The sequence below is a fragment of the Pseudopodoces humilis genome, chromosome 3 (assembly GCF_049639895.1).
Source record: "Pseudopodoces humilis isolate 2021_Gansu_Grassland_sample_001 chromosome 3, ASM4963989v1, whole genome shotgun sequence".
Taxonomy (NCBI): Eukaryota; Metazoa; Chordata; class Aves; order Passeriformes; family Paridae; genus Pseudopodoces; species Pseudopodoces humilis.
Genome location: NC_142202.1, coordinates 93,585,602 through 93,598,303, shown reverse-complemented (window position 1 = coordinate 93,598,303; position 12,702 = coordinate 93,585,602). Strand labels below are relative to the sequence as shown.

The 12,702-nt window shown below is 37.9% G+C and overlaps 1 protein-coding gene across 5 annotated transcripts in view; it reads left to right on the top strand.

Annotated features, from left to right (window-relative positions):
- ARHGEF10 (Rho guanine nucleotide exchange factor 10) overlaps positions 1–6,239 on the top strand; it is a 107,566-nt gene extending 101,327 nt beyond the window's left edge. For all 5 annotated transcript variants that reach the window (XM_014251468.2, XM_014251467.2, XM_088052848.1 and 2 more), the window contains 2 exons: positions 283–405; positions 2,346–6,239. In XM_014251468.2, coding sequence (XP_014106943.2) covers positions 283–405; positions 2,346–2,860 — 638 coding nt within the window. In that variant the 3' untranslated portion in view covers positions 2,861–6,239. The remainder of the gene's footprint in view (positions 1–282; positions 406–2,345) is intronic.
- Positions 6,240–12,702: the final 6,463 nt, after the last annotated feature.

Sequence of the window (12,702 nt, the reverse complement as noted above, 5' to 3'; positions counted from 1 at the left end):
TACAAACATAGCCTATTCATAAAAGCATGTTTTTAGAGACCGTCTGTGTCTACCTTTAGATGCTGTGGTTCAGAGATTTGGGGCAGAATGTTTCAGATGTTCAATAATATTTAAATTTTCATGTATGTAAACTGTAATTCCATAATCCAGCAAAATATTTGCATTTGCAATGAGCACTTTGTTGAATTGAGATGCTACAGGTGATTGTGTTTGCCTAAAGTTGCTTTGATCAAAGCAAAGGTCATCACTGTTCAGTAACGGACCACTTGCTAAACTCCACAGGGCAGCAGCGTGTCTCTGTGACCAGCCTCCTGGTGTGCCATGGGTTATTGCTGGTTGGAACAAACCTGGGCATAATCGTAGCATTACCAGTGCCGCGCTTGCAGGGGATTCCCAAAGTAACTGGTGAGTGAAATTTCTCAAACAGATCAAGTACTGAAGATATCCCTTGTCTTTTGCCACTAACTTAAGTGAACCTGCCAAATTAAATGTATTGTTTAGATAAAAGAGCTGTGTGATGAAATTATACTTGCTCTTTCCAAGCTTTACAATATTATCCAGATACTTGTCTTCTCTTGTCCCAGTTGTCTGAGAGGGGACAACTGTTTTTCTTTAAGAGATAATTTAAGAGGCATTAATCCTGTCAGAATACAGCCAAATATATGGGAATGAAAAGAGAATGCAGACAGTCTTTTACCAGATTTAGGGAAAATAGATGCATTAGGTTTAGAGACACAGATACTGAAAAATGAGCATGTTATCTTAACTGGTTATTGAATAAATTGGTTGTGTTCCTTTTTCCCCTAAACTGGAGACTTGGAAGATCAATGAGAGTATATATTTCATTTTTTTAACAGTGATCGAGGTTTTTTGCAATCTGGAGAGATGTATTTATGAGTTACTTTCATATTATCCCATTTGAAATACAAACATACAAATGCTGCTGCATCACTATACAAATGTTTAAGCTACTAGCAGAAGCAAGGTCATAAAGTGTGTTTAATAGGGGCTTTTCCCCAGTGTTTTGGATTCAGAATTCTGCTCAAGCTTCTGTGTTGCAGAGGGAAGCAGGCATATTTTATGAGGCAAGCCGTTTGCAGCTTCCTCCAGGGGGAAAAAAAAAAAGATTATGTAACTTCACAAAATGAAAATTAAATCCTCTGTGTTCAGCAAAATACGCAGCAATAATCTGGTATGACACAGGATAAATGCTTTGTAAAAATCTGGAGGCTTAGGTGAAAATAAATGCAATTACAAGAATATGCATAGCTGCAAAATCAAAAAATCTCTCGTTCTTCCATTTTCTGTTTTTATTATTTTGGTTTATGTCATATATTCTTGCATTTGTCTGGGATTAAGATTTGTCAGATTTCTCAGATCTAGCAACATTACATTTAGAGATGTGTTTTTATAGTCTTTGAGACATGTATTTTGAATTTTAAAATCGTAGCTTGTCCCCATTAAGTTTCCAATAGTGATAATTCATCTTTATATGATTATACTTCTGTAAAAACAGAATGTGTTTTCTTGTAACATGAAATGCATTTGGGAGTTAGGGATGAATGTAGTGATTTGTAAAGTGTGTGGGCTTTTCCCCTTGCTAGCCGAGCTCTTTTTCATATTGTAGCTTACTTAGTAGAATGCAATTTTTTTTCTCCCTTTTTTTGCTGTAAAAGGCACATCTATTGATACTGTTATAGCTTCTCAATTTGACCATGTGCAATTTGTTTTTCATACATTCTGATGATTTGCACTGTGTAAATCTTCCTTGTACCACCAATATCCCACTGATTAAATACTTTAAAAAAGAAAAAAGAAAAAAATATTTTTCAGTCAATTCCTTATGAATCTGTAATGGTAACTAGACAACCAGAAAGATGAGTTTTAGTTCCTGTTGTACAGTGTGGATGGGTCTGTTGCAATGAAACAGATGTTCTTATGCTGTTCTGGAGAGGTACAGAGGTAGAACAGGATGGATTTGGGGTACACAAAATATGTGGGGTTACTGGAGAAAACTCGGTGTTACGTTTGCATTGATGCCAGCTAAAACATCAGCAGTATTTATGTGCTCATGCTGTAGTGAGAACAGAGCACAAAAATGCTTCAGGTAAAGTTCATATGCCCTATTTCATCTGATTTATTAATCCTAAAACACTTATGGTAGAACATAATTTATGTACTTATTGTTTTCTGTAAATAGTGTCCACACAAGGCGAAAGACTGGATGCATATAATAGGGCTTTAAGCATTATGCTATTCTGAGCAAATTTCATGAACTAATTATGGTAGAACACTGTGGTCTGAAAAATAATGTTCTTTAATTGTGTCTTTTCTTTTGGCTCCAGGAAGAGGAATGGTGTCATACCATGCACACAATAGTCCAGTCAAGTTCCTTGTAACAGCTACATCTATAAACAAGAAGAACAGAAACAAATTGAGGAACAGCCTCCCTCCTGGCTCAGAACCTAAGGATGATGACCAAAAGAACATTCTGCACAGTGAAAGACCAGGCTCTTCCCTTAGTAACACCCAGGACACTGCCGTTTGGCTGGGGGATTCAGTCGGGTCCATTGCACAAAGAAGTGACTTGTCATCATCTTCTGGATCCCTTACTTTGTCTCATGGATCAAGCTCCCTAGAACACAGACCAGAGGACAGTAACATTTATGAGCTTTTGAAGGATCAGAATATCTCATTTAAAAGTAAAAGACAAAAATCTAAGAAAATGAAAGCAAGTTCAGTTTTAGTAATTTCTGGTGGCCAAGGACACAGAAGAGTGAACAAGAAAACCAAGCAGCAGCGACAAGATGAACTAGTGTCTTCAGTGATGGTCTGGCAAATCCCACTATTAAATATCTAACCTGAACTAAATAAGATCCAAGATTGTTTTTGCTGTTAAAAAAAGTGTGATATCATTTTGTGGCTAATGCCAGCTTGGGACTCAAGCAGATAGACTTTATGCATCTCGGAGCAATTTCAGTAGGCTTGGATCACAGGATTAAGGGTGCATGACAGTCCTCACATACTTAGAACATTCTGCAGTGTTGAGTATTGGAAAATGTTTAGCTATTGGTGCTGTCTTTGATACTTAGGAAAAAAAAAAGGAATTGTTAGGGACTTTTAAATGGTTTTAGAATCTCTTACCTTATTTATACTCACATTTATAAATATCTTAATTATGTTAATTAAATTCTGTAGCACTTAGGAAGGCAAGGAAGACATGCCTTGTCTCAGCTGGTTTCTGCTTACATAAATCAGTTGTTCCTACTTTTTCCAAAGTGACATATTGCATGGATCAGTAGATTTTAACAAATTAGCAAATATTTTTAAATAATTAGTCTAATGTGAGCTAATATTAATTTGGAAAGAATTATAATAGTTTAAAACTTCATTCCACAAACCAGAGTTTGGCTGGAACAAAACTGTCTAAATTAATTAATCAATATTTGTTTATTTCAACATAGAACATAGATTTTCTTAAATACTAATTTCGAATGCTCAGTATTATTAGAAATGTTGCCATACAAAAAGCACATTAATTTTCTTAGTAGGTGCAATGTGTATGTGACTTGGTTTTGTTATACAGAAAGTTGCAAGGATGCAGTGGCTTCAGGCAGATAGAAAATACAGATGCAGGACAGCTGTGCATTATAGAGCTGCTAACATCTCTATACATCTCATATATAACATCTTCCCTTTGCAACTCAATATCAAAGCTAAACAGGGATTGTAACATTTCTAAGGAGGCATGTACATCTGGTAAATTAATAAAGTTATTAATTGGGAAGAAATATACTAATATAGGAATATCTATAGGAAGTGCAGGTAATCACTGTAAGTCCTACATTAGCTGAGTTGTGCTCTGTCCCCAGGCAAGCATCTATCAAGTAATGTCATGGTGCAACACCAGAGATAATGGTCATACCTGAGTGATGAGCACTTCTTTTCACCCAGTTTCAGCAAAGCACAGTCTTGTAAATGGATACTGGGAAAGTGGGGTGCACAGCTTCAGTCCCTCAGATGGGCAAGCTCTCGCTTTGGTACTGTTAAAAAGATTAATTCTAAGTAGGGACCTAATCAATGTTTTATTTGTGAATTGATGTCTTTCCAAAGGAAACTTTTAATTTGGGGTTTGAACTGAAATTGCCTGTTGCACTAATCTCTGCACATGTGAAATACAAGACAAAGGCTTCAGTTCATAAAGACATTGCCAGAAATGGTGATGAGATACCATCTGTCAAAATCTGTTTAATGCAGATAACTTGTTGAATAGTCACTGGAAGCATTATTTTCCCTTGTCACTAGACTGAAATACAGAGAAAAGAGAATTATTAAGTTTCAGTTTTGTTAAGACCTCTAATAGTATCCATTAGTTCAGTAAAATGCCATTTAAGTATATCTGAAGTAGAATGTTTGTCAGATATATGCATTGACTAGAACCAAATAAAACCTGGCTACTTTGGTACCATTATTATCCAGCTAAGAGGGTGACTTGCCCTGAAATTGTTTCTGCTACTTCTAATTGATTCCACTGTGTTTTGTTTTGATCTGTCTAGTTTAAATCACTATCAACCATAATGGCAGTGTTTCCCAGCATGTGCCATTTCAAGGCAAATGGTACTAGAGACTGAGGTATTTTGTTGGATATAGCAGTAGGGTTGGGGTTTGTAAAATGTTGCTGAAATTTATTTTCTTAATTTTGCAGATGATTTGTGTATGTCTAAAATTTTCAGTCTTGTCTACTTTAAAAAGCAAACCTCTATCAAGGAGACCCCAAAATCAGTGTGTAGGCTGACTGAGCAAGTTTGACAGAACACTGGACTAACATCAGGTCTTCCCTGATGCCTGATGCCAGTGAGTGGGACAGAAGGAATGCTGATGAAGGCAGTCTTTGCCTGCTAAATGGCACCAAAATAGGAATTTCAAAATCAGGTATGCATCCTGATCTCATGCCCACATTCTCCATTGAGCCATTAATAGCATGGATTTCAATGAGTCACAAAGGATACTTGTTACAGATGGGATTGTAGGCTTAGGATCTTCATTCTGTTTTATGTTCTTCTTCCATGTCTTTTGCTGTGTGTCTTGCAACTTCAGTTGAGTATTGTCAGTGTTGGCATAGGCTTAGTGTTGTTCTGGTAGGGAAAAAAGAAATAAAGAAAAAAGCAGAGTTGCCTCTAAGCCAGGCAGCTGGCAATATTTTCCCCAATTTTCTTCTTCTCCCTGACCTACTACCTAGGTTCCCCCTGGCTTGAGAAATCAAGGCCAGTTTCATTTTCTACACTCTTCCATAGCTATAGCCCTGGGAGCTGCTCTTTGCCCACTGTGTGGAACTACTACATTGTGCAGTTTAATGTATATATACTGAAAAACAAATTAAAAGATTTTTCTGTGTATAAAGCATCTATAATCTAGTATCCCTTGGCTACACTGCAGCAAAAAGACCACAGGTTTTATTTCACATGCTCCTTGGGCATGGTATTCCATGTCCCTGCGTTCAGGACTGGAGAATCACATCTACTCCCTGATGGATCTTGATCACTAGGAGCAGTAAGTAGAGTCCACCACACACTCAACTGGAAGTCAATGCATGGTGTTATTACAGGATCCTCTAGCAGTAATTCTTAAGAGTTATAAAGAGACATTTATTCTGTCAGCTGAAATGTAATTTTCTTCAGTTCTATCAAAAGAACAGTAAAAACATAGTAAAAATCTGCTCTTCTGAAAGACACTGGAGTTTTGCCACTGACTTCCATAAAAAAAGAATGGGTCCCTCATTCTTTTCCCATTTTGAAAATACCTATCTATTTATCTAAGCTGTAAAGCAAAAGAGAAGCTGTATGTCTGTCTTTAAAAAGACACATTGTCATGAACTAGATTTTAGTAACTAACTGAGCACAAGGTGCAATGTTTCTTTTTGACTGCAACTTACTGGTATTACGTTACTATGAAAAGAGGCAGGAACCAAAGTTTCTCTTACAGCTGGCAAATAGTCCTTATAGCTGTTATAGACTGTGCTGCTCAGAGGCTGCATTTTGCTTTCTGATACTGCTTTTCTAGACTAATAGAAGTTATGAAAATAGGAAAAAAGGGGAGCAAATGTAACCACTACACTATATTCTATATATGTTTTCTAACACATGGTTGTGTCTTTTGTAACATGAGCCATAAAACTTGTGTATTTATGTTCAAAGTATAAATTGAGAAAAATGTCAAATAAAAAATATGATAAAACTCAACTTCAGAAGAACATCTTGGGTTGTCATTTTAACTAGAAGGCTAGAATTTGGGTCATGCGTTAATGAATAATATATATATTAATAGACTCATGCAAGAGAAAATAGGATATGTGGTTAGGATGACAAAGATGAATTTTTGTTCTATATTTCTACAAATTAAACATCACCAAATGCAGTTTCTGAAAAATATGCAGTCATTTATTATAAGGTTTGATTACTGTATCAATGGACCCAAATAGTGTCTAAGCAGTAGACTTTCTAGTATGCTGTGTGGAGTAAGCATCAGCACTTTGGCAGCATGCATGCTGCATAAAAATGAGAAGCATTAATTTTGAAAATGAGTGTTGCAGAGCAAAGGCTTTAAAAGAGGAAATTAATTTTCAGTTGCTAACAGGCAATTCTTTCGAATTAATCTGCCCTAATGGATACATACATAATCCCATGATTGTGTTTAAATACAGAGACTTGTATTTATCAGACTCAGCAATAGTATTTTCGACCTGTGCTAGTACAAACAAGAGGAGTTACTAAGAATTCTTTGGTTGCTAGGAAAGCCTGCCTTTTTGCTCCTGGCTGTATACCACATCTCTTTAATACATGGTTCTGAAGAACATCAAATCATATGAGCGCAGGATACCTGTACACACTTGGAAGATAGATTCTGTCCCAAGGGGAATTTATAGTTCATTATTTATGGTGACAATCTGAGGGCTAAAATTGCTTACTGCCTCTTTGAGAGAGCCCTGAATATTGAGAAGGGTTTCCTGAACTGTTCAGTGCTTAGATTTCACTGTTCCTCTCTCTTCTATCCTATTTAATTTTCTAGCTGCATATAGACATTTTTTTTTTTTTTTGTAAAATGCATTTGCAGGTGAGAAATATCAGTCATTTGAAAGGTGCAGCTGTAATGGAGGGTTCTGCATGAATTAGTCTGTTTTGCAATGAGTGACACCATGGAGCTGATAACAGTATTTTTAGATTGCTTTACATATCTTCATAGTAATAATACTTCACATAATAATAGTCCTGTTAAGAAGGCAGATTAGTATCTGTAGCTAGGAAGAAAATAAGTTGAAAAGCATTTGCCTGACTTGAAGCTATATGATGAGTCTGTAAAAGCACACAGATTAAAGCCATTGCTGCTCTCTAAGCCCATGATTAGTCCTTTAAACAATCTCCTTGCAGGTGTCCTGTACATGTGGTGGTGGAAAATGTCTCTGTGACTAAACTGGCCAGGACTAGGGTGACAACTGGAGCACTGAGCTATGATCACAGGTAGTGGTTGGCTGGCTGGGGTTGGGCCTGGCCTGGGCTGCTCCCGTCAGACAGCACTGGCAAGGTCACGTACATGCTGTATTTTAGGGACTGATTAACTACATGGATGTAAATTGTGTGGTGCCATTTGCACAATAGGCTTTCTGCCTCTAGTTTCTTGATACTGATGCAGCCTTGCACATCCATACAACCTTCTAACTATGGGATGGTCGCCTAACAGTCTGCAACTTGGGACCTGTCAGGAGATGGAAATACCTAACAGCATAGACTTGACATGTACTATACAGGTACCAAGCCGGTATGAAGAGTGCCACTGTTAATCTGGGATGGTTCATCAGCTGCTTGCACCATGCCACAGCTCAAAATTCTGGTCTACTTCCTATACCTTTTAAGATCTAGGGGCTTTATAGGTGTATGCAGAATCTATGTCCTGTTTCCTCACAAATGCAGCATGCACACTGCCAGGTCTATCTGCTGTTCAATTTGAGAAATCTAGCTCGATATTTTTCAGAATTAGTTGCTTCTGCCTTGTAATTGTGTTTATTTGATTAATAGCATTTTCTTTAAAGATGTGCCCAGCTACCAAACTGCCAGTAACACTTTTTTCCTCCTAAAACAAAGAGTCAACAAAGCAACACTGAAATAGCTTCAGATGAAAGGACCTGAAAATTTCCTAGCAAATGAAGATTTACTGTGTGATTCCATTTGAAATGCAACAATGCTGATATATGACCAAAAGCACTTCAAGTGCTTTGGCCAAGCTCCATAAACCACACTTTAAAGCAGTTAGTCTTTCACAGCATGACCTTCAAGGGTGTTCAAAGGGATTTTTTTCCTCCAGAAAAACAGGCCTTGACAGAAGAACTGCAATTTCTACTGTTGTACATATATTGTCATACTCCAATGATAACCACGGTTATCATTAGTGTGTGTCCCAACCTACAAGATGAGCCAGAACACTTAGGATAAAAATTATACACCTTGGGGGAGATGAAATAATTGTAAGAATTTACTGGAAATACAATTTCAGTAGTATTTTGACATCAAAAGGTTCAGCTGAGCCTCCAGCAGAGTTTTCTCAAATCACTGAAGCACCTGATTTCCACTAAAACCTATGTATCTTAAATGCCCAAATGCAGATAACAAGTATGGTTTTATGTTCAAAAAACCTAGCTAAAGATGTTTCATTTTTCCTTTCTCTTATTCCACATTGGAGAGAAACTGTAGATTTCACCTTGAGCATCAGGATCACCTTCAATGTGGGTACAAAAACTGCATTCACACACGCCTTCCAAATCAAATTGTTTAAATTGTTTCCTGCAGGCTTTTCTGGTTTGCTCTATCTGTGTGCGTTTCAAGTTGCAGAACATGACTCCCAGACTGCACTAACCAAATGCTTTTTAGTGCTTCCTTTCTAAGATTTTTTTTTTTTTTCTGTAGAGTTGGGTAGCACAGACTGCATAGATTAATGAGCAGGATTACCCCCAAGATTTGTAAGAGCAACAACACTTCTGCAGTGTCTCTCAGAGCAGCCTGTGATGCTTTTAATCCTGATCACAAGCAACTGACACCATCAGTTAACTTAAGCTGCATCTGCAGTGCTGAACTCCAGAGCACTTCAGAGGTTACAGACACACTGTAAGGCTGTATCAGGTGGGATCCATGTGCCAGTCCTCTCCTTGCCTTTCAGGGGATCAAAGCTGCCTATAGTCTACACCAATACATGATAATATTCTGTATGGCATGTGGGGAGAAATGTACATATAATGAGGTATTTTGCTCACAGGCCATAGTCACAGACACATGTAGATGAGACAGGCAATAGGAACAATCTGTCGCTGATTATGGCTGGGAAGAAATTATTAGATAAATTCAGCAATGTAAAGAGCTAGGGTAGGCTTTCTTTTTTTCCCAAATTCTTTTGGATTTTATTTTTAGCAAATTAGGGGATGTGCACATTTTCTCAATTGTTCATCTAAGTAAATGCTGTGTATTCCCCATCTTTTAACCTTATCGGATGCTTTCAACCTCATTAAAAGCTGCTGCACCTACTCAGAACACTCTTTTGGGTGGCAGATGTCTGAGGTAATAAGGTCTTTTTTTTTATGCTGGTTGCTTTTTCTTAAATTAAAACAAATATTGATTTGTCTCTGGTGCACAGAAGTATGCAAGCCAACACTGAAGAAATCTTTACGATTTGTTCTTCATTACAACTATAAGGCTCTATCTGCTACAAGCTGATAACCCTGATGGTGCAACCAGCACTTTTCTTCAAATTCTACTATCTGGGCATATTACAGGGATGTGTGAAAAATAATACAGGTAGATCAGCTTGGCCCTGCATCAGATGTATACAACATATCATGTATACACCATGTATAGGTTTTGTATTCCAAATGCAAAAAATGTATTTTAGGCATCTTTGCTCAGCAGAAATACAATAACTATTTTATCTGTTCCAGCAATAGCATCAAACCAATCCTTGAGGCTGTTGTATTACAATGCCAAGAAGTATTTCACACAGGAGTGTTCAACTGTTAAACACAGGATGAGCAAAAGAAGTCAGGTTTTATTTTCTCTGTTCTGTTTTGGTTTTACATGTTGGCTTCTAGCCATGAAGCAGATCTCTGGGCACTGTAGGGAACATAGACATGAGCTACTACCACTATGTAGCTGATACTCCAGTAATCTATTCAAAGAAGGAATACCAGCAAGTTTCAACAATTATCTATTCCAGAATTTTCATGCTGCAACATTTATTTTTTCAATACATCCTTGTGCCAATCTAAATCACAAAGAAAGCCCCCAACAAAACAACCAATCCAGAGAACTAAAAACAGCCTACCAACAGCTTTGCATGTGTGAAGACACTGTGACAAGTTTGTGCAGACATACCAGTACTGCCTAGTGTGCTGGACATGTGCCCACAATGTAATGGGCTCAATGAGAAAAGGCTGCAAAGCCCACCTAATTAGCTGGGTAAAAAGTTGAACATGGACCCATATGCAGCGGCATGCTGCCATGGGTGCACTGTCTGCAGAACTGCTTGCTTACAGAAGCTAGCCTGCATATATTGTGACATACACTGAGCCTACTATGTAGGAAGGCTTAAAGTTTCTTGATTCATAGGATGTAGAGTGAATATTTCATCTGGATAAAATAATTATTTGCTTAATTTATTCCTAACCTCCTTAAATGAGAAGTTCTGCCAAGAATCAACCACCTGAGACTGGGATGATTAATTTTTGATGCGACCTACTGGCTAATTTTGGCTGAGGAACTGTGCATTTTTTCCAACTACCATGATAGTGCAACCCGGCAAGAAAAGCCTCCAAGTTGGGAATAGCAGCAATGCACCTGCTGGTGCAGCCAGTGGGAGAAAGAAAATAAATATATTACCTTCCCCTAGAAGAGCATGGCCCTGATAAGCTCTGAACAGATGTACTCTGAATCAAGATGCTGTTTGGTGACCCTATCACGAGAAAGGCATTCAGCACTATTGCCTATTGCTGCACTGGAGACATCACAGTATTATGTCTTCTAGAAGGAAGACTTTGTTTTGCCTGATGTGGATTAAACAGAAAGGTGTGTTAGAAGAAAAAACCTTCCCACTACTATTTCTTCATTTGGATTTTTTATTTTTAACCAGAGAAACACTTGATAAAATTATTTTGTTCCAAACTGTGTTTCCTTTTTATTACTGAGCACAACTGTTCAGTCATATGAGTATTACAGAGCATGGGCTGCATGTCCAGAAGGAAGTCTGCTGTATGTGACTAGGCAGGGGCCACTTGAGGTTTCTGGGACAGAGCACAGCAAATGCTTCCCTTCCTGCTTCTACTCAGCACTCTAATGTTGCTGCCTCAGGCTAACTGCCCCTTGCAGGACACAGGATCTCAGCAATGCTCATGCCTAGTAGCAGTATTACAATAATCTATCAGTCCCCTTGAATATTTGTTGCATCAGCTGCGCTACAAAATGCATATCAGGCACCAAATTATGTATCATGTAAACTGTGTGATACCTGATTTCTTTAGGACAAGGCCTTTTCTACACTGGGACAATGATTCATCTCATGTAATTCAGGTATTTTAAAACTGTCTACAGCTGCACTAGTCTGACTTTATAGCTAATGGAGAAAAATGAGAAATACCAAAGGATGATTCACCTCATCCTAAGATAAGATGTCAAAGATAGGTGAGAAAAATTGCCCTTCAGACATAGTTATTCCTGTACATTAATTATAAATGGAGCTTTGGGAACTCAGGTTAAGTAGGGAAATCAAGGGAATAAAACATGATTTCCGCAATGGGTGTCCCAGTTTTTTCATCGTGTCCAGTTCTACGAGAAACTGTGAGGCTAACTGATGAGCAGCTTTATTCTCCATGGCAAGTGTCCTGGCCTATGATCCATAGAGCAGCAGTATTTTGCAGAAGTTATGCTACAAGGTCAGCAACTCCTTTATATTTGTTTTCACTAATGGGTTTAATGACAAAGGGACATGGGGAACTACAAAGAAACTTGATGGGAAGAAAGTAGACTGAGTTACTAAGTTACGGAATTGCTGCCCAAAGCTGAACTTTCATAAAGCAGAATTGAGGGCATTCTACATGATCTGCTTTCTGGCAATGTTCAGTGGGGGTAGAGGATGAAGTCTGCAACAGCCATGTGCTACCTGACTTCTCAGGCTAGGATCTCCATGGGGATTGGATTTTGTATAGGTCTTGTGCTGGCTCCAGCCACAGGGGCAAATATGGCCCATAAAAACACAATATGCTGCTTCCTACACACCACTGCTTTTCAAATTGTCTACACAAACTATAACTCAGACACTTCTATGTGCATTCATACTGGAATGTGATGTGGCAATTAAACCTGAAGAGAAGCTAAGAAAACCCAGTGGTGGTTAAAATTGTCATGTATTCAGAAAGCATGAGTCAGAATGATCTCATATGATCTCAGATATTATACTGCTGCCACGGTCACATAACTCTCATCAGTATGAATAGAAGTCAGGCACCTTAAGGAGAGACAATACTCCACAGAGAAATAGAACAGAGATTTTAAAAGTGAAAATAATTTCCCACAGCTGTATCAGTTGTCTAATTTTAGTGTCATCTTGAATAATATAGTATTTAAAGTAACATGAAACAGCAAGAATATTAATTCCTGATGTCAGAGAGAGGAG